Source organism: Astatotilapia calliptera, chromosome 10 (genome assembly GCF_964374335.1).
Source record: "Astatotilapia calliptera chromosome 10, fAstCal68.1, whole genome shotgun sequence".
Taxonomy (NCBI): domain Eukaryota; kingdom Metazoa; phylum Chordata; class Actinopteri; order Cichliformes; family Cichlidae; genus Astatotilapia; species Astatotilapia calliptera.
This window is the reverse complement of record NC_137431.1, coordinates 35,188,111-35,213,476: the sequence shown is the minus strand read 5'-3', so window position 1 is coordinate 35,213,476 and position 25,366 is coordinate 35,188,111. Positions and strand designations below refer to the sequence as shown.

Sequence of the window (25,366 nt, the reverse complement as noted above, 5' to 3'; positions counted from 1 at the left end):
TCAGAAAGTCATCTACTGTGATGAAGTCAACTCTCCGCTGCTGTGTAATCAATTATTGTAAATGTAAATGTTATCAGGAAATGTTTAGGGTAAGGAAATGATAAGGACACACTGATGGAAAGTCTCTGGACCCTGCTGTTCAAAGATGGACCAGTCTGTGAGATCAAGACAGTCCTATAGTTGGAGAAGAACATCATCTGCTTCATGTCACCATACACATGGTTGACTGTCCTATCCCCCTGGTAGAATCCTGAACAAGTTGGTGGAATTTCAATCCAAAGTAAAGTCGAGGCTTAGGCCGAGGCTGATGTCTGTTAGTTCCTGATGACTGAAAGTGATCAGTGAGTTGCAGGAAGGAGCAAAGAAAAGGCATGAAAAACCCAAAAAGGTGCACAGTAGTTGGGAGCGCTGTGCTGCTGCATACCTATGTGCTACCGTATGTGCTGCCATCTTGAGGGGGTTTAATACTTTGGCCAGATTTCTAGAAATGAGAGCTGCTCCATCCAAAGTATCCCCTAAGAAGACCAGGTTTCCGCCAGAAACTTTCCCAATTATCTATGAAGCCCGCATCGTTTTTTTGACACCACTCAGACAGCCAGCAATTTAAGGAGAACATGCGGCTAAACATGTCACTCCTGGTCTGATTGGGGAGGGGACCAGAGAAAAATACAGAGTCCCACATTGTTTTGGCAAAGTTACACACCGATTCAATATTGATTTTAGTGACCTCCGATTGACATAACCTGGGTGTCATTACAGCCAGTGTGAAAATATAGTTAGGGCTGGACCAGGTGACCCTGAATCCTCCCTTAGTTATGTTGTAATAGACGTAGGCTGCTGGGGGATTCCCATGATGCATTGAGTTTTTCCTTTCCAGTCACCTTTCTCACTCACTATGTGTTAACAGACCTCTCTGCATTGAATCATATCTGTTATTAACCTCTGTCTCTCTTCCACAGCATGTCTTTATCCTGTCTTCCTTCTCTCACCCCAACCGGTCGCAGCAGATGGCCCCGCCCCTCCCTGAGCCTGGTTCTGCCGGAGGTTTCTTCCTGTTAAAAGGGAGTTTTTCCTTCCCACTGTCGCCAAAGTGCTGCTCATAGGGGGTCATATGATTGTTGGGTTTTTCTCTGTATCTATGAAGCACCTTGAGGCAACTTTTGTTGTGATTTGGCGCTATATAAATAAAATTAAATTGAATTGAATTGAATTGAAAAGCAGTTTCACCAACAGGTTCCTTCAACAGAATTCAGCATTAATGAATCAATGGTAAAGAAGTGGAAGAAGAGCAGTTTTTGGCTTGCACCACATTCCAAACGTGCTTCGTCTCTTTGCCATTACTGTCACCCGGCAGAATTTGCAGATGATATTGCTTGCAGCCGCTGCATTGCTTTCCACCAAAACAGGCGCAGCTTGATGACACACATGTGCTATTGCGGTAGAGCGGTATAGTTAAAATTCCTACTGTTGGCCAGATTTATATAGTTTCTACCGTATACCATTTAAACCGCCCACCCCTATTTATACCTATATGTAGCACTTATGTGGGTTTATATACAGTACCAATGGATAATAACCAAGGTGATTAGTAATATCGGCTAGTATCAGAAGAGTAAGAATGACTCTTAGAGCTCTGGTACAGAGAAATGAATGACAGAGAAACCAGACAAAGCACAGTTGTGTGGCTTAAAGGAAATTTTAGTGATTTAAGCCTTTTTTTAAAAAGATGTTTTTTTAAACAACACAGAATTACAACACATTTTAACAAAGATTTGAAGTATATAAAATTTCCCCCAAAGTAGCAAAAAAATAAATTAAATTAAATTAAATTGTGCACAAGTAAAGAATGAGTCTTTTAGGTCCAAATGGTACCAGTGGGGCCCATGACAAATGGATGTATTGCAACAAAGTTCTGTTCAATGAGAAGTGTGTGCGTGTGTTTGTCTGTCCTACCGCATTACTTGTACAGTGCAGGATTGCAGTCCATCAATGTGCAAAAGAGTGTGCGCACATATGTGTATTGTCCACTAGAATCTCAGGTTGGCTCCAATGAACACTGGAATACTCCGGGATTTGGAATCGCTGAACTGGTCCTTGGATTCGTCCCAAATAAATAAGTATATCACTCCTTTTAAGAAATGGAATAATATGCAAAAAATTATCAGAAACTGAACAAAGTGCATATAATCAATTTCAATAACATGTAAACAGGTGACTTCAGTCTACGAATAGGAATATTAACATAGATGTGCTTCACGTACCATAGGCCTAATAGTACAAGTGGAAATACACTAAAAATTACCTCCACATATCCATTACTGAGCATAGTAAAATAACCGATTGACATCAAAACAGTATAAGGAAGGTGTCGCTCTGTCCTCTATGACAGCAAACACAAAACTGTACTTCATGAACAATATCAGTTTAAATGGTTTTTAACTTGTTAGAGCTTACCGATAAAAATGTTTTAGCCCACCTGCTCTGATCGGCTGTAGAAGCAAGACACTAAAACTTGGGAGCTGGTACTAAAGAGGGACAAGAGCTACCTAGAGCTTTACCGATTGGCTTACACGAGAGGAGTGGAATAAAACAATAGGCTCTCATCAGAGCTCATCAACACTTGGAAAAAAAAAACCTCTTGTTTAACCAAAACACATATATAAATCTGCGTCCCTTTTAGGTTTACATAAATATATTGATTTTGTTTCACTGTCATTAAAGAAGGACTATAAGAGCAGAAATAATGAACATGAAATTAGATGATTTTAGAAACTGGGTTACACCTATTTCTATATTTATCTATCAATATCTCTGTTTCTACACTAATTTTATATGAGTGCTTGTTGGTTATTGTATATTTGCTACTATGACAACTCAGTTTACCTCTGGGATTAATAGATTCTGATTCTGAGTTATAATTTTACTGAATTTACATTTACCCTTAGCCAGCAGTTTTACATTTCCCTCAATGTCGCCTGCTCTTGCCCCTGGAAGACAATTGACTATGATTGCCGGTGTCTGTAGCTTCACATGTCTGAGAACAGAATCATCAATTACCAGAGTTTGACCCCCAGCGGGTGTGTCGCCGAGTGGGGAAAAATGGTTAGACACATGAACAGGTTGGTGGTGTACCTGGACCTTTTGTTTAAGACAATGCTTCCTCCTCACCGTCACCCAGCCGCCCTCTTTCCCCAGCTGCTTGGGGTCTGCCGGGGAATAGCTAGCGGGGCCTACGCTATCTTTGGCTGCCCCAGCTACAGGGGCCTGGCTAGCTGCGGGTGAATGAAGGGTGCGAAGCTGAGTCTCCAATTCAGTAATCCTGGCCTCCAGAGCTGCAAATATGCTGCATTTGTTACAAGTATCATTACTGCTAAAGGACGCAGAAGAGTAACTAAACATCTGACACAATGAGCAGGAAAGTGCAGGAGGGACACGTGAAGAGGCCATGCTGCTAGCGAGTGCGTTATAAGCTAAGCTAAGCTAGCAAAACAGTAAAGACACAGTGAGTGAATACTTTGGCTATAAATTAGGTAGTGAGTACACAGAGACTGTGCTTTGGATGAAGTAAGTGAAGATTATGCTGTGAAATAAAATGTTATCTGTAAGTGTTTAATTAAATTGGCTGCACAGGTGAGCTACACAAATGGAACAGGAAGTGATACTCTACCACAGAGAGAACCAACACCAAATGACAGCACCACATACTGTCTAGCTGTGTGTCTGTGACACTCTGACTGTCTGTCTGTCTCTTGTTTGTTTGTATGTCTGACAAACTCTTCCTGACTGTTTTTTTTTTGTCTGTCTGTCTGAATGTATCTGTTTGTCTGTAGGTCTGTCTCTCTGTCTCTCTGTTGGTTGGGCTATCTACCCGTCTGTCTGACTGTCTGACTGACTGACTCTGTCTTTCTGCAGCGAGAAGTGATGCAGTTCAGTCTCTGATGTCAGAGTTGAAGGTTTTGGTTCATCTCGGTCCTCACCTGAATGTTGTCAACCTGCTGGGAGCCTGCACGAGAGGAGGTCTCAGTTTACTCCTGATATAATCTTTGTTTAATCCCAAAGTGTTCTTCATATAACCCTAATATCATTCTTAAACAAATCCAGACATATCTCCAAAGGTTGATTTTGTTCATCTGGACGCAGCGTTTTCAGTGGGAGAAACAATTCGTCACTCATCCAAGTGACTTCTTCAGTCTCAGCTGACTGCAGGTTTCCCCAATCTTATAAACAGTACATTTGCATAATTACTGAAACCAGCCCACTGAAGAACCTGGCCTCCCAGCCCATTGTTCCTTCAGTGGTTTCACTGGTTTCAGTCATTTTGCAAATGTACTGTTTATAAGATTTGGGAAACCTGCAGTCAGCTGAGACTGAAGAAGTCACTTGGATGAGTGACGAAACGTTTCTGAAACTGAAAATGCTACACCTCTGTCAGTGCGCCCCAGGGCAGCTCTGGCTACGATGTAGCTTGCCATCACCAGTGTGTGAATGGGTGAATGGCTGAATGTAGTGTAAAGTTCTTTGGGGTCCCTAGGGACCAAATAAAGCGCTATACAAATACAGGCCATTTACCATTTACCATTTTATGTCCAGATGAACAGAATCAACTTTTGGAGATTTACTTACCTGGATGATTGAGCATGCATTAAGACATAATCCAGACATAATTCCAAGCAAATACAGAATTAATCCTCTTCTAATCCTCATTTATTTCTAGACTATTCTTTTCCCGAGTATTCACAAACTAATGTCTATCCTACAGTAAGTAATTTTATTTTTATTTATTTACAAGTTTCCAACTTAACCATGACTGATTATGACCAACACTAATGAGTGAACAGGTGAGGCACACCGACTGTACATAGCGGAGATTAAACAGAGCTGTTCTTGTTATCTGCAGTATCCTGGGATTATAATTTATGGAGATACTTGACTTAGTTCTAACCCAAGTCTTAGTCCTAAACCATCTCCAATGCTGTCCATACTCAAACTGATGCTAACTTAATCCTGACATGTCACCTGTGCAGGTCCCGTCTATCTGATCACTGAGTTCTGTTGTCATGGAGACCTGGTGAACTACCTGCAGAGGAACAAACATACCTTTCTACATGGAGACACACAGACCAAGAGGTCTGTCACACACCCACAGCCACACACACATGTAGATTCTGTCCAGTGCTGACTCACCGGCTCATTCACAGTGACAATGATGGAGGTTACATAGACATGAACAAAGAGGAGAGCGCTCAGTACGTTGCCATGAAGGAGCTCAGCTACGCCGACATCGAACCCGCCGTATACGAGACACCGTACACGCCTGCAGGTGATGGCTGCACACAGTTATGGCCATAAATATGTGGACACACCACACTCCTACCTGCAGAGTCAAGTCACTGAACATCCATATTAAGAAGCTGTTCCATGGACAAGTATGGGATATCTCTGGTTTAACTGGTGTTGTTCTACTTCAGACCAGCAGGAGGCATCATCGCTGCTCCTCAGTGACAGTCCTCTCCTCAGCCTCAATGATCTCATCAGCTTCTCTTACCAGATTGTTCAGGCTATGGACTTCCTATCATCTAGAAAGGTACTAACACTCATAAACGCAAATTGTTCAGTATGTACCTGTCACATGACCATAGGTGATGGGGCCTGATGATTTAAGACGTTGAATGTGAGGAGCAGGATTTTGAATTCTGAATATAACAGGGAGCCATTGCAGCGGAGTGAAGAGTTCGTGGGATGCTCCACAATGCTGGTGGCTTTGTGGATGCAGTGAGTACAATTAGTGTCTGATTACTAGCTAAGTCAGTCAGAGGTCAATAAAGTCAATATTGAATCAGTGTGTAACTTTGCCAAAACAACTGTGGGACTCTGTAGATTTCTCTGGTCCCCTCCCCAATTGGACAAGGAGTGGCATGTTTAGCCGCATCTTCTCCTTAAATTGCTGGCTGTCTGAGTGGTGTCAAAAACAATGTGGGCTTCACCCAGGAGTGCAGAGGTAGGTTGAGTATCCAAAATTGTGCTCAAGTAAGAGTAGCATTACTTTAAAATATTGTTACTCAAGTAAAAGTGAAAAGTAGTCATTCAAAAAATTACTCATGTAAGAGTAAAGAGGCTACACTGACGCTAGGTAGTGTGACGATCCAGCGAGGAAGCAGCATCTCCTGCCGTCTTAAGTAGTCTGCCAGGAATAATGCTTGTGATGAGAAGCTAGAGCAGAATCAGTGTGAATGAGCCAATCGTGTGCATTAAGGGTGGGTTCAGAGGTGGGGAAGCAAAGTCCAGTTCCGCCCTGGTGGGAGACAAAAACACACCACACTCTCTCCAGATGCTGAGAACTATGACAATAAATACACAAATTTTAGTATTTTCCAAAAGAATATATTTAAAAACATTAACAAATTAAAGCTGCAAGCAGCGTTAAGACGGCCCTCGTACCCCGGCGTGTCGAGCCACGCCCATCACCTACGCCCAGCAGGTCCTATCTAATGTCACACTGATGGATTTAACGCGTAGAAGAACAAGATAAAATTTCATTTTGTTCAATGATGATTATACTCTACTTTGCATTTCCTCTTTCCACTAGGTGGCGCTCTAAACATTACTGAGAAATGGCATATCAAACATTTTTGAGCTTGGCTCTCATCATGCCTGTGAAGTTTGGGAGAGACTGGGCATTGTGTCTTTGAATGACAGCAGTTTCGTGCTTTTTGGCGGGTGCTTAAAACTCCGCGTGACGCCATGGCCATGCCATTTCACCAAACGAAAAATGCTTCGCAATATAACATCACAAACATCTTTAGATTCCATTCACTGACAATCACATCAGTCTGATGAGATCCTTAGGAGGAGGTTGTTAAAGTACGAGGCCTGAAAAGAGGAAAAAATGTCACCAAAATTACACCTTCAATTGACAATGGCTGACTTCCTGTTGGATTTGAGGTATTGCTCCAAGACACCTTTTTGTACATCTTGATATCTTACATTAACTTCCCAAGTTTCAGAGTCAAAAATCAAACATAGGGCAAGGGTATTTTGAAGTTTTGTAGGGGGTGCTGTGGAGCCATTTTGCAATATTTAATGAAAATGATCAGACTAAAAGAAAGCTTTCCTCACATTGGAGGTGTGTGCCAGATTTCAAGATTTTTTGAGGTTTCCAAGCCCCTCAAAAGCTACATCATGTTCCATGGTAAAAATGGTAAATGGCCTGTATTTGTGTAGTGCTTTACTTAGTCCCTAGGGACCCCAAAGCGCTTTACACGTTCAGTCATCCACCCATTCACACACACATTCACACACTTGTGATGGCAAGCTACATTGTAGCCAGAGCTGCCCTGGGGCGCACTGACAGAAGTGAATCATGCTGAATCGCCTTGCCACACGGGTGCGCCATTCAATTTAAATTCACAATTAGAATAGAATAGGAGTAATCCTTTAATTGTCCCACAAGGGGAAATTCAGTTGTAACAGCAGCAAGAAAAATACATACACAAACAAACAGTACACAGGGCACAGAGCAGTAACATACAATTTTTTTACATATTTACATCAAGGACAATAGTTACCAAAATCAGAGTACTGTACAGTTATTAAAATTAAATATAATTATGACACTGAAACATCATTGGGGACTGATGTTTATTCTCACCACTTTTCAGATGAATCTGATCATCATGTGAGGAGCAGTACATCCAAGTGTAAGACATGACATTTCCTGTTCCCACTAGGTGGCGCTCTGAGTATTTCTGACAATGTGCATATCAGTCTGTTCAGGGTGGGAGTGTTATCCTGCTTGTGAAGTTTGGGGGCAATCAGACTGGATTCCTTTAAGTTATAGCAATTTTGGTCTTCATGGCGACACATCAATGTTCGCCCTGCTGCTGGGGTCACGCCCTTTGCTGAAAACTCACAGTTTCCAATATGGTAAATGGCCTGTATTTATATAGCGCTTCACTAGTCCCTAAGGACCCCAAAGCGCTTTACACATCCAGTCATCCACCCATTCACACACTGGTGATGGCAGCTACATTCTAGCCACAGCCACCCTGGGGCGCACTGACAGAGGCGAGGCTGCCGGACACTGGCGCCACCGGGCCCTCTGACCAACACCAGTAGGCAACGGGTGAAGTGTCTTGGCCAAGGACACAACGACCGAGACTGTCCGAGCCGGGGCTCGAACCGGCAAACTTCCGATTACAAGGCGAACTCCCAACTCTTGAGCCACGATCGCCCCAATACAGCCCAAGACCAACTCCTTAAGGCTTTCCTAGAGAAATTTAAGGCTGCTGAGGGCACTAATTTCTATACTGCACACCAAAGTTTAAAACATGACATTTCCTATTCCCACTAAGTGGCGCTCTCCCCAATGTCAAATGCGTTGCATTGATGGGCTCATGACTTTTTTGTTTGTCAAAATTTGGGCAAAATTTTATTCATGTAGCTCAAAGTTTGTGTTCTTGGGACTTCATTTAACAATGTATAGGTGGCGCTCCAGACCATTTTGCAATGCTCATATGTGAAACCATTAAAACACGTAATTTTTCACCAGACCTGACATGTGTGCAAAATTTCATGAGTTTTTGAGCATGGTAAACTTGTGCTTTTGTTTTCACTAAATATTATTAATAGTAATATTATTATTATTAATAAACGAAACAGATACAAAAGGGCCTTCGCAGTCTCAGGGCTCGGGCCCCAATTAAGGCACAACAATTCTAATTTCCAGATTTCGGTTTTTCACAACATAAAACTTTTTAACCAATACATACAATAAATAATATAAATATATAAACGGAGCAAACCATATCCAGTGATAAGAATGTGCTGTAGACTTTAAAGTCACTTTTAATCCAAATGGTACAGTAGCCTCAGAGAAAACATTAGAACATGTACATAGAAGCCAGTTTACTTTACCATAAACTATATGGGTGTGCATCTATTTCTGCATATTTAGCAAAAATGTGCCATTTCTTCGCTCAGTGAAATGATGGTTAAGCTTCAGCAGCAGTTTGCTCTCAAGGTTCTTGCTGTGGAGATGTAACTGTTTAACAGTGAACAGGAGTCCTGCCTTACTAAGAAGTCCTTCACAAGCTCCAGATGCAGGAAGAGCTGTATTGATTTTAAATGACAGGTTCTTGATGTGGGGAAAGACATGCAATAGATTCACACCTCCAGTAAACAGACATGAAAGGTACCTCTCCTGCTACTCGGCTCCTGGCTTTCCTGACCCCATGGATCCAAAGAAGTCATCTTCATCAGACAGGCTGCTGTTTGTGCTGGCCTCATCCAGCTCTGTGTCTAGGTGATGTCTGATGAAGTTCAGACCTGTGGAAAGATGTATGGTTTTCAAAAGAATGAGGTCTGGGCATTACAGTGCTGTATAGCCTGCCAAGCTGCGGATGTTTGGCATAAAAATGTTGTCACACTGGAGATGTTTTTTACTAACTCTTGTTGAAAAACAAAATGTTGTCATTCATATCCCGCACAAACAGTTTGCAATGAATTCCAGATTAAGTTTAGAATAGGAACGTATGCAAGGCTAAGCAGTGCTAGCTAATAGATCCTCCTTGCACGTTTTGGCTGTTACTCCAGGGAAAGACGAGAAAGACGGTGATGAAAGCCGTGACTGGCTGCAAAAAGATGAAACCCCGTCCCTTCCAACCAAAGTCTCCCTTCCCTTTGGTTGGAAGGGACACGGATGAAGCTAGCCTCCTAACACAGGCTGTTTAAACTAAAGCTGCTGTTTCACATAATAAACCCTGTCAACCGCAGCATTGCCTTCTGATTTAAATGGTAAATGGCCTGTATTTGTATAGTGCTTTACTTAGTCCCTAAGGACCCCAAAGCGCTTTACACTACATTCAGTCATTCACCCATTCACACACACATTCACACACTTTAACAGTTAAAGCAGTAGAGACAAGCTGTGTTTACATTTGCGTGGAACTCTAACTTCATTAACCAGGCTAGCTGTTAGCTTATAGCTCACACAGTTTGTGGGTGATAGGTTATCTCAAACTTATCTCACCACAACGTGGCGCCGAAAATATGATGTGATTCTAGTTTGGTCAAACTCAGGAAGGAAGGAGGAAACCGCCTCCATATCCCCGCAGTCATGTGACGGACCTCTCCACAGGGAAGAAGTGAACAAGGCAAAGGAGGTCCAGTATCCTAAAACTATTAAACATGCCCTCACTGCAACACACCAGAATAAAATTATTAGGTCATTAGCGAGTACTTGACTGCATGCTGAGGTGGCAATTCAGCCATTTAATTCATGTGTGTTGGACTACAGACATATCAAAAAGTTGTTGACACAACATTAGACTGAAGTCCACCTAGTAGGGCTGGGCGATATGACCCAAAATTCATATCTCGATATTTTTTAGCTGGATGGCGACATAAGATATATATCTCGATTTTTTTTTTTTAAAGCCATAAGTTAAGAACAAAAAGAGAGTTCTTAGTCACACTGTGTCCCAGATGTCACACGGGCATTTTTATTTACATACAGCGTAGATGTACATGAAGAAATTACTCAAAAATAAATTATCAGCATTTATTAAATAATCATGGTCCATAAATAAAAGAAAACAATGTTGTTTTTGTGCATAACAAAAAGCTCACAATTGTGCAGTCAAAATGTAAACTAATAGACGCTGAGCATAATAACAAAGAGACAGATTTCACAGCTGCACCACGTCTCTGAACAGGTGCCATTTATGGTCCTTATACACACACAGTACGTATCACTCCGCGAGGCTCCTCCTCGGTAGCCGTAATCCTCTGACAATCCATCAAGCGGTGCAGCTCCGTAGCTTAGCAAAGTCATATTAAAACATTTTTTGACAGATTGCTGAGCGCTGTGTACCACATAAAATCGGTTCGCGGTCAGTGAGCACAACCAGAATTCATACATAAGGCGCACTGTCGAGTTTTGAGAAAATGAAAGGATTTTAGGCCGTGCAGCTCCTCCGGGCTGCATGTCGTTAGCGAGGTTAGCTCGCTAACACGTTGACACCGTCCGGCGATCCGCAGTAACTTGCTAACGGAGATTTTCCGCTTTCATCTTGTCATTGCCTGCAGGTGAAACTATGGGGGAGGGGGAGTTGTGTTCAGTGAAGGAGAGACAAAAGTGGATGAAAGAGAGGCAAACCTGCGGCTCCACAAGTATAATTATAACGTAACATAGACTATATCGATATAAACGATATTATCACATCTTATATCTCGTATGAAAATATATCGATATTTTTTAAAAACTTGATATATCGCCCAGCCCTACCACCTAGCCACAGCTAAAAAGAAATTTAGAGTAAACTTACCTGGACACAGTTAGACAAGTTGAGTTTTTTCATGCTGAAATGTTGGTTTGTTGTGGCTCACACTGAAGTCACCGCATTATAAAGCTGTTCTTGTAAGCGAAACATTCTTTGTATTTGAGGCCAAGGGTGTTCATCCTCTTCAATTCTAGCGGAGATGGTTGCCTCTCCCATGTTATTATGTGTTTCTTCTTTCTTGGGCCACTCTGCCCGCCATAGTGAATAACTGGTCATGTGACTGCATGCCTACATCTGATTGGTGAAAGAGGTACAGGAAACTCCACTGGTGGCACAATCTGTTATTTCTAGTATTATCTAATGTTTGAAATTAATTACCATTTTTTTTAAGTAATGAGTCAAATATTGCCAAATATAGAAGAATAACAGTAGTTCCTTCTTCACAAATGTACTCCAGTATGAGTAAAAAGTATGGTGCAATAAAGGTACTGCTAGGAGTACTTCTTTTTTTCAAAAACGTACTCAAGTAAATGTAAAAGAGTAAATCAAACTCGTTACTATCCACCTCTGCAGGAGTGCCATGTTTAGCCAGATGTTCACTTAAATTGTTGGCTGTCTGAGTGGTGTCCAAAAAACGATATGGGCTTCATAGATAATTGGGAAACTTTCTGTAGGAAACCTGGTCTTGTTAGGAGAGATGGCATCCAACCTCCCAAAATATGACTATCCAGAGTTGAGACCAGAAAGCAGAGTTGCAGTCTTACACGCCTCTCTGCAGCTTCTCTCCTCCTGTTACCCCCCAAAACCCCATCTCCACAGAGACTGTGTCAGCTCCCAAACAGACAAAAAACAAACTAAAAACCAGCAATTTAAACACAAAATATATATATAGTACGCACAACAGCACAAAAGAGTAAAACAGGGAAATTTATTATATTATTATTATTATCATCTTCATGGTTATTATTATTTTTATTATTAAACATTAAGTCTCTCTCTTCCGAGTCTTTGTTAGTGTAGCCAAGTACAGGATAGGGTAGGGGAAATTAAAGTAAGATGGAGAGAATGCTCCAATAGCTAGATTCGTAGGGGGGATAAAGTGAGTTGCTTGGAGAAGAATGACTGGAGCCACAGGTAAAGTTGCTATGAATTGTATTAAACTATTTAGCAACAATTTAACAGCATTTCATGAACAGGAATGAAAACATAAAATATAATACAGTGACAGCAATAATAATAACAATCAGAATCCTATCTGAGCACAGATATGTCAGTCTTGCCGGCTTAATAGTCAGTGTTCAGTCAAGTCAAACCCAACAGGTCAAAAGTTTGTGATTGGTGCGATTTCATCCTACCGCACTGTTGCAATTGTTCATGAGAGAAGAGCAACCTGCCCTTCTGGGCCAACTCGGAATGGCTGTGGTTCAGTTCAAAGGGAAAGGCTCGCCATCTTCCTCGTCAGGAAGAGATCCAGGTCTCACGATCCCAAAAAAGAAAACCTAGCCTGTAAAAAACAGGACTATTACTAATTCAGTTCACACTCTAATGATATACATGGCCATATGAGTAAATAATGCAAGTGCTATAACAAAACAAGCACAAAACATTAATTCTAATTTCTAACTATAGTCTATACAGTGCATCTTAATCATGAATGCAATCTTTAAATCACAATCAGCTTATTCTATCATCAATGTGCACATTTCTATCAGAGATCAGAAATAAACCATAAACTATGGTAGATTTTTTTTTTTTTTTTTTTTTTACAGCATTGCCCTTTAACTGAATTACAGGAGCATTGCTTTACACTGCATAGCAATGAAGCAATATATTATTTACACTCAATGTACAAAATAGAATTACCAAAATAATATACAAAAACTCACAGGCTGTAGTTTTACAGTATGTGGTAACGTATCAGCACAGTAAGAATACACACGGACATCTATCCAGTGCCGCTCGAGCATCAAATGTAACAAAATAAAGTAGATTCATGACCTTTAAGATCAACATTAACTTATTCCATCATCTAATTTTAGTGCATTTAATATTCAACAAGTAATACTAGAACATCATCAGCACACAAGCTGAGTGCTCAAAATGGCTGAACTCCATGAGAAACCCCGTGTGTTCTCCCACAGTGAAAACGTGGTCAGCTACAGCTGCAGCTATGAGCATTAGGCTAGTTAGCTTTTCAATTAGCCTGATTCGCCCAGCCCCAGTTTAACTCACCAGCACACTTCTAATGTTCAACTCTCAGAAAGGATCTTGTTCAACTCTCAGAGAGGATCTTGTTCAACTCTCAGAGAGGATCTTGTTCAACTCTCAGAGAGGATCTTGTTCAACTCTCAGAGAGGATCTTGTCCACTTCATCCGCTCCCGCGCAGATCTACAACATTGAAATTGGGCCATTATATTCCCTGTTAACTTCTTGTTAGCTTTTTAGCTTCAAGGTTAGCTTAACAGCTTCTGACTCACCGCGATGGTTTCAAGGTCCAAAATGTTCACAATAAATCAGGTCCGTTTCTCCAAGGTCCATGCAGATCTCCGGTATGGATATTTGCTCAATTTATCAAGTTAATAGTTATTTTCCAGCGAAAAGCTTGGCGGTGAAAACCAGCGATGGTCTCGTGCTCCTCCGTCTCTCTCTGTGTCTGAGCATGTGACGGTACAGAGCAGGGGAAGGCGAGGCTTGTTCCTTCCTAACCAGTAGGGGTGTTAAATATACTCTTTGGGTTTTATTTAGAGCTGGGCGATATAAGATTTTTTCATATCACGATATGTTTTTTTCATTTCAGGCGATAACGATATCTATCACGATATAAGCCAAATAACTATATTTGTAAGATTTAAATGTGCCATTGCTCACAAGTAAAATGTGAAATAATCAGCAGCTTGTTTTTATTTAAATATTTATTTCCCATAATAAGTTCATCCATTAAGTGGACGCGAATGGATGGATGAAGTTCAACAGGGTAGATGTACTTAAGGAACATGAGACTTTTTCAGATAAATAAAGGCAAATATTGCAAACTACACAAAAGGCAGCCGCTAAAGCGTTTAAGTTTCAAAACAGAACAAACGAAACAGACTAAATTGTCAATTCCACTTAGAAACAAAATATTAATTCTAAAAATAAATCTTAGTTTGTTTTACAGAAGAACAGACAAAACTGACTAACTTTTGTCAATATCAAATAAACTGAGAACTAAAAGGAAATTCTCAATCTCTCCTTGTTGTATAGCTGAGCTTTTCAAACAGTTTTAACAGTTACTTTAGTCTGACAAAAGCCGAATGACGAATCAGCGCTTCCAGTCAGAGACGTGTCCACACGTACACGGGTATTTTTGAAAACGGAGATTTTCTGTTTTCGTTTTAAAAAATAATCCCGTCCACACATAAAGGCAGAAATGAAGGAAAACGCTGCTATGAACATGCCAAAGCAGCAGGTGGCGCTAGATTCCTAACCGTGCAGAAATGTTGGCCAATCAGAAGTCTAGAAGCCTCGGTGGGAAAAAGTAAACAAAGCTGGGGCATAGAAGCAGAACCGAGTCGTATGTGTGGAGGGACAGTAACTGTGTGTATATGTAAGCATTTAAACACTGCAGAGAGTAGAATTAACAGTATTGTAGAAATTCATTTCACCGAAACAATAACGTGGCACACAGTGTGACGCATGCACCAGTTTATTGTATTTCCAGACTTGCTTTCGGCACATTTACAGTGCACGCTACTCTGTTTTTTGTCAAACTTGAAATAGCCGAAATACCTTCACACTACGGAACTTCTATGGCTCTTCCGTTCGACAATCTCTCCGGCGTTGGAACCATCATCTGTTTTCTCTTCGGTCACGCTCGGTTGATTTTTCTAGTCGGTGCACTCATTTCCTCCATTACCCGGGCGGTACGGTGGCTGGCTGCTTCCCAAACAAATACACATGTGCGGCTTGGCACTTGTGCTGTACGTAACAAGTCACGTGACGCTGCGGCTGTGATTGGTTCGGCTCTGCGCTACTTAATTTGGATTGGCTGACCTTTTTTCTTTTTTTTTAAGAGGACAAAAGCGGCGAGGTCTATCGCGATAGTTTAATTTCTCTAACGAGTAAAAGTTATATCGCGATACATATCGTTATCGTTCTATCGCCCAGCTCTAGTTTTATTCTTATATTTATAGTATTTATCTTTTATTATTGATTTATTTTTGATCAACTCAGTGATTAACAGAGTAATGATAAATCCCAATTAACAATAACATGTTGTAGTGCATTACTGAGTCGTGTAAACTCACTGGGTTACATTAGTATACTCTGCCTGTACACACTGTACAACCTCATTAGTTCCCAGAATTTAACAAAATTATGCAAACTCTGCCTCAAAAAAACTAAGTGAAGCTTACTTAAGATGACTGTTAGGACAACTTATTCATTGCAAGTACACTGCAATACAATACAAATTTATTAATATAGCACATTTAAAACCAGGGGTACACAAAGTGCTTCACGAAGCAATAGACAATAAATCATTATACTGAGCAATGAAAAATTAAAAACACAGTAAAATGAAGGACAAGCAAAATCATTAGTGAGTAGAGATAGGGAGAATACATAATAATCTAGGGAAAGATGCAGCGATTAAGAAATGAGAATTAACAAGGGAAAAAAGCGGGTTTAAATATTAAGTTTTCAAGCGTGCTTTAAAAGATTGAATGGTGCCAGAGGCACGAATGGTAACAGGGAGACTATTAAGAGGTATGGTGCTAGGCATGGTCACCTCTAGTCTTCAGACGGTGCCTGGGTTAAGCCAGGAGTAACTGTCCACATGATCGCAATGAACGGCCGGGAGTATAAAGACTGAGGAGGTCAGTAAGATAGTCCGGTTGTTTAGGCATTTGAAAGTAAGCAACAGGACTTTGAAATCGATACGAAATTTAATAGGCAGTCAATGTAAGTCAGAAAGCACAGGGTGGTGGGTGGGTTCCAGAGTGTGGGGGTGCCTACTGGGGTCAGCAGGGGAGCTGGCCTTCCCTCCCCATCCTCCTCAGTTGCCTCCCTCTTCCCGCTCCACCACGCTCCACCACGCTCACCCACACATGCAGGGCCTTGGGGTGCAGGTGTGTCACCAGGGTGCAGGGGAGGCACTCCCCCTCTGTCCCCTTCTGGCCACCTGTGCCTCAATTTTATTCTGCAAACTAGACATCCACATTACTCATACTCTCATAACACATACATATAGGTCCTTGGGGGTGGGCACGTTTTACAGGCTCCAGAGGATGATCTGTGTATTCAAACCCATCTTTGGTGCTGGTGCCCTACCCTCAATTTTAAATGCATATAGACACTGAGGGTTTTTGGGAGGAGCCGTGCTGCTCTCTGGCAGCAGCACCATGCCCTCCTGTGTTTGAATTGCACTTTAGAACAGCACGCAGCAACACTACATAAGAGCAGGTGGAGGGCGGTTTGGGGTCCTCTCCCACACCCGTTCTGTTAACTGTCAGGGCTGGGGTGCTGGGAGGAGGTGCTGGCCGTCAGATTGGGGTTTGGGATGCGGGGGTACCTGGACCTGGGATATAGAATATGTTTGGGGAGTGTGAATGTGTGTAGAGTGTCTATTTGTGGCTGCTTGGTGACCTCTCGTTTGGGGCTCTCCTCAGCTCTTCCCAGGAGGGTGGCACAGTTGCCCCTTTGGTGGTCCTCCTTGGGTCCTCGTACTCTGGGGCCTCTGGATGTCTGGGGCCTTGATCTCCTCCATACCTGCTTCATGCCCTGGGGGGGGCGGTGCTATGGCTCCCCACACTCCCTAGCAGATCGTTACATGGAGAAACCTTTTGAATACAAGCGTGCTGATCCACACAGGTGTGCACACAGGTGTACACACGGGTGTTCACAGACACAAACTTCACCTTTTTTGGCTGCTACCCCAAAGCACATTGTGCACTGTCGATCTTGTGTGCTGCACAATAACACTTAATATTTAGTATCTACTGTTATCTACTGCTAGCTAGTTTGTTGTGATAGTGTTGTATTTATTATGTTGCTCTTTCTTGCTTGTTTTCTCTTCTGTTTTTTTTCTCCATACAGGTGATCCAGGTGTTTTGTTTTCCCCCCTTTCTCACCATCTCTTCTCCCCTCTATTTTTCTTTCTCTCCATCTTTTTCTTTCTTTCTTTCTCCCTGTCCTATCCCCCAGTCATGTCTGTCCCGTCTGTAACAACCGAAAATCTAATAAAATAAATACACAATTATAATTAAGGTCAATTAAATGGACCAATATGGCAAGGCCATGATGATCCACTTGGTAAAGTAAATCTGCTTGGCATCTTTCTCGGCCTTCAAAAAACATGTCACGGCTGCGCAGCAGTCATGTGGTGAATTGAGAAAAGGATCCAAAATGCTGGCACTGGCTAGGGTGCGAGTGAAAGTTTATTTACAGAGGTGATAAGGTGACAAAAACAGGATGAGCAGAGCGGGGAGTAAACAAACCTAAACTGGGGAAAACTAAAGAACTCGGAGAGACGCAGACTGAACACCAGGTTAAAAATTGAGCCTCAAAGCTAGAGAAGGTGGGAGAAGGCAGTCGCCGAAATGTAAGTTTGTTTTTAAAGACCATGGCTCCACCATTCCCTGTGAATCTTGGTAATCTGAAAAAAAACACAGTCAGGGGGAAGAAGTTTGGAGAAGCCTCCAAAAATTTGATTCTGTTCATCTGGAAAGGAGCTCACTGGAGCGAATCCAAGTTTCAGTCAGGAACAACACATCCAGATGTAGAGTAAGGAAAAGATTATTTATAATGAATGCTTACTACGCTTCCTGATGGACCTCTTAAACAGGGTGGGTGGAGGCAAGCAGATTGTTTAGATAGACAGGTACACAGCAGTGTAGCGTCTCCAAAATCCCGATGTGGATCCGACTCATGAAAAAGCGGTCGCTGGAAATTTAACCAAGTTAGCCGATCATATGTGATTAATGTGTTATTCTCAGAGAGGCACAAAGCTAAAACAAGAATAAAAAGCACACAACAGTCAAAATAAAAAGTACGAATACAGAAACGGGGGTAACAAGAGGTAGGAGGACACCTCTTGTTACACAGTACAGAGTACTAAGAATGAATTGATGTTCTTGACTATGCAATACTAATTGTTTACTCACTGGCAAACATTTCAAGTGCTACTAAATTAAAAAAAACAATTTGTGGTAGCATACTATTTTAAATTTTGCTTACACACAAATTAAATGCAAGTCAGTCCAACTTTTATTTTCAATAGCAAAAATCCAGAGGGAGAAAAACCAGAAAATTATTTAGAAGCTGATTTGATCCTTAATGGCTGTGCAGCCATTATAACTTACAACACAGAAGGTCAATGTTGACCTCATACAACCAAATTAGACTAGCACATTCCTACAAGCAGGGCTCTAGACAAATTTTTTGCCACGGTTGCACTTGTGTGCCTAACTTTTTTTAGGCACACCAGCACAAAAGTTAGGTGCATCCAAATTGTTCAACTGCATTGCTTAAAACCGCAGTTTTACATGTGCACTTTTTCGGGGGGGAAATTGCTGTCCATACAGACAATATTGATTTGTAAATAATTAACTAACAGTCTTGTCAATACAAAGTTCTTTATTTGGAGCACAGTTCTACAAGAAAGATAAGTTACTGAAAAAGTGCTTGTGCTTAAAGTGCTTTGGCTCTCTTTGGTGATATTGTAGACAATGTCAGAGCTGGCTATGAATTTCAGATGGATCAGGCCTTAACTTAACAAAAAAGTTATCAATCGTTCTTTTCATTTTTTCTCATTACCCATAGCTACATCCACTTCTGTCAGGCCAAGGCTGCTCACTGGGGCTGGGTACCATCACTGATTTCTACAATCCATTCGATTCCGATTCACAAAGTCCTGATTCTATTCAATTTTGTCTCAGACATTCAGAAATATTATAATTCTGATCCTTTATCAGTACTGACAATTGTGAGACTTCATCAGAGGTGTGAGCATCACAGCAGATGTCTTTGTGTCAAAGAAACTGAGAATAAAACACAGAAAAACATGAAGGAGATTTTCCTGGTTTTTAGCGGCCGGCAGCGCTGTAAGCAACGGTAGACTGGTGGGTAATAAGCGAATGAATAATGCAGAAAACAGAGATTTGAGATGGGAAACTGTTCTTGAAGTACACAGAGAGAGAGAGAACTGTGCATGAAGTGTGATTTTATCGTGGTGGAAGCAAAACAGCAAAAGTAAGAGTTAATAAATGACGACATTTATCAAATGTGAATCATAGTTTGGATCTTCTTTTGCTGCTAGTCAGTGAATTTTGGTTGGAGACAGACAAAACCTGCAGCTCAGAATCAGCGCAAAAACACGTAAACTCAATGGCCGTCGGGTGAGAAAGCCGAGAAAGACAAAGCTGATTCTGATGCGTCGGGTCTGCTCTGTGTTTACTTCTTTGTGCAGAATCCGTGTACCTGCTCTCATTTGCTGTTTGGTGGCTGTTGAAATAGTTCTGAGAGCTTTAACCTGAAATTCTGGCAAAATACAGTAATATTTAAAAGTCGATTCAGGATTTAATGAATCGATATCGCTTTATTCAAGCTATTCAGAGAGGTCCCGCCCCTGACTATCTCTGATTGGTTTAGACCATGATAGGGGCATAATGTGTTGCAGGGAATTTTTTTATTTTATTTTTTTACTCGAAAAGTTGGTCGCACTGGTGCAACCTAGGATTTTTTTTTAGTCGCACCATTGAAAAATTTGGTCGCATTTGGACCAAATTGGTTGCACTCCAGAGGCCTGTACAAGTCTGCTCAAAGAAGTCCAGCCATTAATTAATGCTTCAGTCTTAAATATGATCAACCTATCTCTAATAATCAGCTATGTACCACAGGCCTTCAAGCTGGCTGTAGTTAAACCTTTACTCAAAAAGCATCTCTAGGCCCAGCAGTCTTAGCTAATTATAGGCCAATCTCCAACCTTCCTTTCATATCAAACATCCTTGACAATTCTTTCAGTGGTGCAAGTTTCAGTCACTGTTAAAATGTCCTGTTTATATGGTTGAAACCTGCAGTCAGCTGAGACTGAATAAGTCACCTGATGCTGATGAAACATTTCTCCCACTGAAAATGTCCAGATGAACGCAGTCAACTTTAGGGATTTCCTTACTTGGAGCATGAGCGTGCATCAAGACACCACTGTGCGATGTAACAGGAACAGGAAGTGATACTGAGATACGAGGGTTTTGTTGACCAGTTGATGTACTCACATGTTACCTTGTTTACCTATTTATCTGTATTCGTGTTGTGTGTCCCTCAGTGTGTGCACAGAGATCTGGCGGCGAGGAACATTCTAGTGTGCGAGGGGAAGCTGGTGAAGGTCTGTGACTTTGGTTTGGCCAGAGACCTGCTGAAGGACCAGGATTACATCGCCAGGGGAAACGTTAGTTAACCAGTTCAGTCAACTATACTGAGGGCTCCTGACATCATCAGGTCAGGTGTTCACCTGTGCACCCACCTGTGTGTTTCAGAGCTTCCTGCCGCTGAAGTGGATGTCTCCAGAGAGCATCTTCCAGAACATTTACAGCTCGCAGAGCGATGTTTGGTCCTATGGAGTTCTGCTGTGGGAGATATTCTCTCTGGGTAACCCAGTCTGTCACACCAGTGTCCGGCAGCCTCGCCTCTGTCAGTGCGCCCCAGGGTGGCTGTGGCTACAATGTAGCTGCCATCACCAGTGTGTGAATGTGTGTGTGAATGGGTGGATGACTGGTTGTGTAAAGCGCTTTGGGGTCCTTAGGGACTAGAAAAGCGCTATATAAATACAGGCCATTTACCATTTACCATTAACAGGGGGTTGACTGGTTGAAGTTTATTGATTCTTCTTGCTGACCTTTACCCTTTAAAGTTATACACACAGTTTTAATTTGAAGTTGTAAATTGGTCATTAACTGGAAACCAGTTCAAAACCAGGAAACAGATCCAGCAGCTGGAACAAACCATTACCAGCAACCTCACAGCCCAGAAGAACAGACTTAACTTTAATCAAAGAGAAAAAAGGGAATTTATTGTACATTTCAATCAAAAACAAGAACAAAGGTCCAGACGTCGCTGTGAGATCTCCTTCAGCCTCACACTTCCCTCTGGTCGACTGTGACAGGTGTGTCTGCTCACTACTGTCAGCCTCGTCTCCGCCCCCTCACCACAGGGTTTCTGTGTTTTGGTCCCAGGCTGCAGCCCGTACCCCGACCTCCCCATGACCCAGGAATTCTACTCTGCTCTGAAGAGAGGATACAGGATGAGTCGACCCGACCACGCTCCTGAGGACATGTATGACACAACGCATGCAGGCGCACACATCAGCTTCCTGTGACAACGCTCAGCATGACCCTCTGCACTTTTCGGTCTGCAGGTACGACGTGATGAAACGCTGCTGGGAAGAGAAACCTCAGTCCAGACCTTCATTCTCTTTACTGCTCATCGCAATGGGCAACATGCTGACTGACGACTATAAACAGGTACCAACACCTGCCTCAGGTAAGCATCACACACCACCTGACCCAGGAGACGCTGATCATGTTGTTGTGTGTCAGCGTTACCTGCAGATTGCCGAAGACTTCCTGAAGGGAGGAAATCCAGCTGTGCACCGATACAAGCAGAGTTTATCCAGAGGTGCAGAGGAGCAGGAGGACACGCACGGTAACACACACAGTAACACAGACACAAACACAGTAACACACGCTAACACACTCTCGCACAGTAACACACACGGTAGCACACGCGGTAACACTCACTCGCACATACAAAAACAAAATCACACAGAGACACACACGCACACACACAGTAATACATACACAGACACACACACACTGAATTACACACAGACCCACACACCGACAGACACACACGGACACACATATAGACACACACAGACAGACACACACACACACACAGATTTACACACACCCACAGACACACACACACACACAGACACACATACAAAAACAAAATCACACATACAGACACACACACACACATAGACAGACACACATACAGACACACACACACACACACACACACACACACACACACACACACACAGACACACACACACCCCCACACACAGACACACATACAAAAACAAAATCACACATACAGACACACACACACATAGACAGACACACATACAGACACACACACACACAGACACAGACACACACACCCACACACAGACACACATACAAAAACAAAATCACACATACAGACACACACACACATAGACAGACACACATACAGACACACACACACACAGACACAGACACACACACCCACACACAGACACACATACAAAAACAAAATCACACATACAGACACACATACACATAGACAGACACACACACACACACATACAGACACACATACACATAGACAGACACACATACAGACAGACACATACACACACACACAGACACACATACAGACACACACATTCACACACACACCCACAGACAGACACACATACAGACACACACATTCACACACACACCCACAGACAGAAACACACACACACATAATAATAATAATAATGGATTGGATTTATATAGCGCTTTTCAAGGCACCCAAAGCGCTTTACAATACCACTATTCATTCACTCTTACATTCATACACTGGTGGAAGCAAGCTACCGTTTGTAGCCACAGCTGCCCTGGGGCAGACTGACAGAAGCGAGGCTGCCATATCGCGCCATCGGCCCCTCTGGCCAACACCAGTAGGCAAGTAGGGTAAAGTGTCTTGCCCAAGGACACAACGACTAGGACAGAGAGCCCAGGGATCGAACTGGCGACCTTCCGGTTACAGATGCAATTCCCAACCCCCTGAGCCACGGTCGCCCCGACATACACACACACACACACCCACACACAGACAGACACACATACAGACACACACACACACACAGACACACACACACACACATACAGACACACACACAGACAGACACACATACAGACACACACACACACACAGACACACACACAGACACACACACACACACAGACAGACACACACACACACACACACACATACAGACAGACACACATACAGACACACACACACACACGCACAGACAGACACATACAGACACACACAGACAGACACACATACAGACACACACACACGCACAGACAGACACACATACAGACACACACACACACACGCACAGACAGACACATACAGACACACACACACGCACAGACAGACACATACAGACACACACAGACAGACACATACAGACACACACACACCCACAGACAGACACACATACAGACACACACACACACACAGACACACATACACACACAGACAGACACATACAGACACACACACACCCACAGACAGACACACATACAGACACCCACAGACACAGACAGACACACATACAGACACCCTCAGACACAGACAGGTCACTTTTGAAAGTTAAAGAAGTTTAAAACAAATCCCGCCCCCTTTCTTCACAGCAAGTGCCACCTCTCAGGTAAATAGGCCAGAGGCGGAGCCAGTAGAGGCAGGTTCCTCGCATGTCGCTTACATTCTGCCCGTTACCGAAGTCACAATTGAAAGCAGCGGTGGCGCTGCGCTGGACGCAGTCAGGTACGAAACCATGTGATGCGGTCAGGTACGATCCTGCAGGCTACGATGCCTGTGAGGATGATAGAGATGATGCTGTGTTTTCTCTGCAGCCCTTCGATATCAGACTCTCCCGCCATCTCATACTCTCCCGAAGTGACATCATCAGAGAACAGACAGGAAGCTGTGGGGCCTGAGGAGGAGAGTCGTCTGTGAAGGTTTCACCTGCCTGAAAGTCTGGGGCAGGGTTTAAATAACCCATGCATCTCTGCAGCGGGGCTCCTGTGCCCTGAGTATGGACTGTAGGAGGTTGTGTAACCTTTTTACCTGCAAAGCTTGTTTAGGTCACAGAGTCAGAGTGTGCTGAGTGTGCAGCAGGTCCTGATTCACATTTATAAACTTTAGTATCCTCATGTACTCTGACTTTTCTATCTGTATATCCAAACTGCTGGCCCGTGTCAGGACTGAAGCTCCCATTAAAATGTACTCGTGGATCAGACTGTTCTGATGCTTCCTCATGAGAAACACAACACACACACATATCAGGGTCAACAACAGTCAGCTCACCTCCAATGTTCAGGTGGAGGTTCAGGTGAAGCTAGCAGCTACAGCCACCTGTTTCACCATCCACATCAGTCACAGAGGCCACACCCCTAATAATGCCAAGTTCAATACAATTTCTGAACATGAAGCTGCTTTGGTATCTATATAGACCAGTTTGTGTATCAGGCTGTGAGCATGTTTATTTTAACATTGGAGTCTATGACTCACTGCTGCCTCTGCTGGACACCAGAAGCACTGCAGTTTTCAGGATTTCTTATTTTTGGTTAGGTGCTGGTGGTGGAGAAGAATATTTGAGTTTTTAAGTTTAAACCAGATTCAATTCAATTTTATTTATACAGAGCCAAATCACAACAGTCATCTCTTATAAGGTAGACCCTACAATAATACATGCAGAGGGGAGGTGACAAAGAGAAAAAAACTCTTAGTGTCAGCACGTGAGGACAAGAAACCTGCAGCAGGTGGAGGAGGAGGTTCCCCCTGCAGGTGAGAGCTCAGTATAAAGGGACCTCAGCGCCCTGGAAGCCACGTCCTCTGTGCCAGCTGCATTTCTTCTGCTTCCTGTTGGAGAGCTGGAGGGCAGAAATGTGCTGAATGTCTGAAAATGTTTCCTGTGAAAAGAAGAATCGCTGTGACTCAGCTTCTTCCTCATTTATCCCGCAAAGTTAAAATATTGTGTTAGAAGGCAGCAGGCAAGGGGTTAAAGGACCTCCACGTTACCGCTGTTTACTCCCTGAACTGTGAGAAAGCTCATTAAACCCAAGAAAACCTACTAAGATCTTGATTGTCGTCACACCATGGATCCCCGAGCAGCTTCCAGGGTTTTTGCTCATTTTAGCAACCGCAGGTTTGAGGCTGACCACAGGAAGTCCCAGAATAATGACATTATTTCACAGACAGTAACACAGACTCTGCCTTAATG

The 25,366-nt window shown here is 42.7% G+C and overlaps 1 protein-coding gene across 1 annotated transcript in view; it reads left to right on the top strand.

Annotated features, from left to right (window-relative positions):
* The window catches only part of LOC113030276 (platelet-derived growth factor receptor beta-like), a 46,585-nt gene extending 22,205 nt beyond the window's left edge, over window positions 1-24,380 (top strand). The window contains exons 17-27 of the mRNA XM_026181544.2: window positions 3,913-4,017; window positions 5,025-5,127; window positions 5,199-5,320; window positions 5,469-5,584; window positions 20,582-20,704; window positions 20,793-20,904; window positions 21,489-21,588; window positions 21,671-21,776; window positions 21,852-21,957; window positions 23,775-23,907; window positions 23,997-24,380. Coding sequence (XP_026037329.2) covers window positions 3,913-4,017; window positions 5,025-5,127; window positions 5,199-5,320; window positions 5,469-5,584; window positions 20,582-20,704; window positions 20,793-20,904; window positions 21,489-21,588; window positions 21,671-21,776; window positions 21,852-21,957; window positions 23,775-23,907; window positions 23,997-24,099 — 1,229 coding nt within the window. The 3' untranslated portion in view covers window positions 24,100-24,380. The remainder of the gene's footprint in view (window positions 1-3,912; window positions 4,018-5,024; window positions 5,128-5,198; window positions 5,321-5,468; window positions 5,585-20,581; window positions 20,705-20,792; window positions 20,905-21,488; window positions 21,589-21,670; window positions 21,777-21,851; window positions 21,958-23,774; window positions 23,908-23,996) is intronic.
* Window positions 24,381-25,366: the final 986 nt, after the last annotated feature.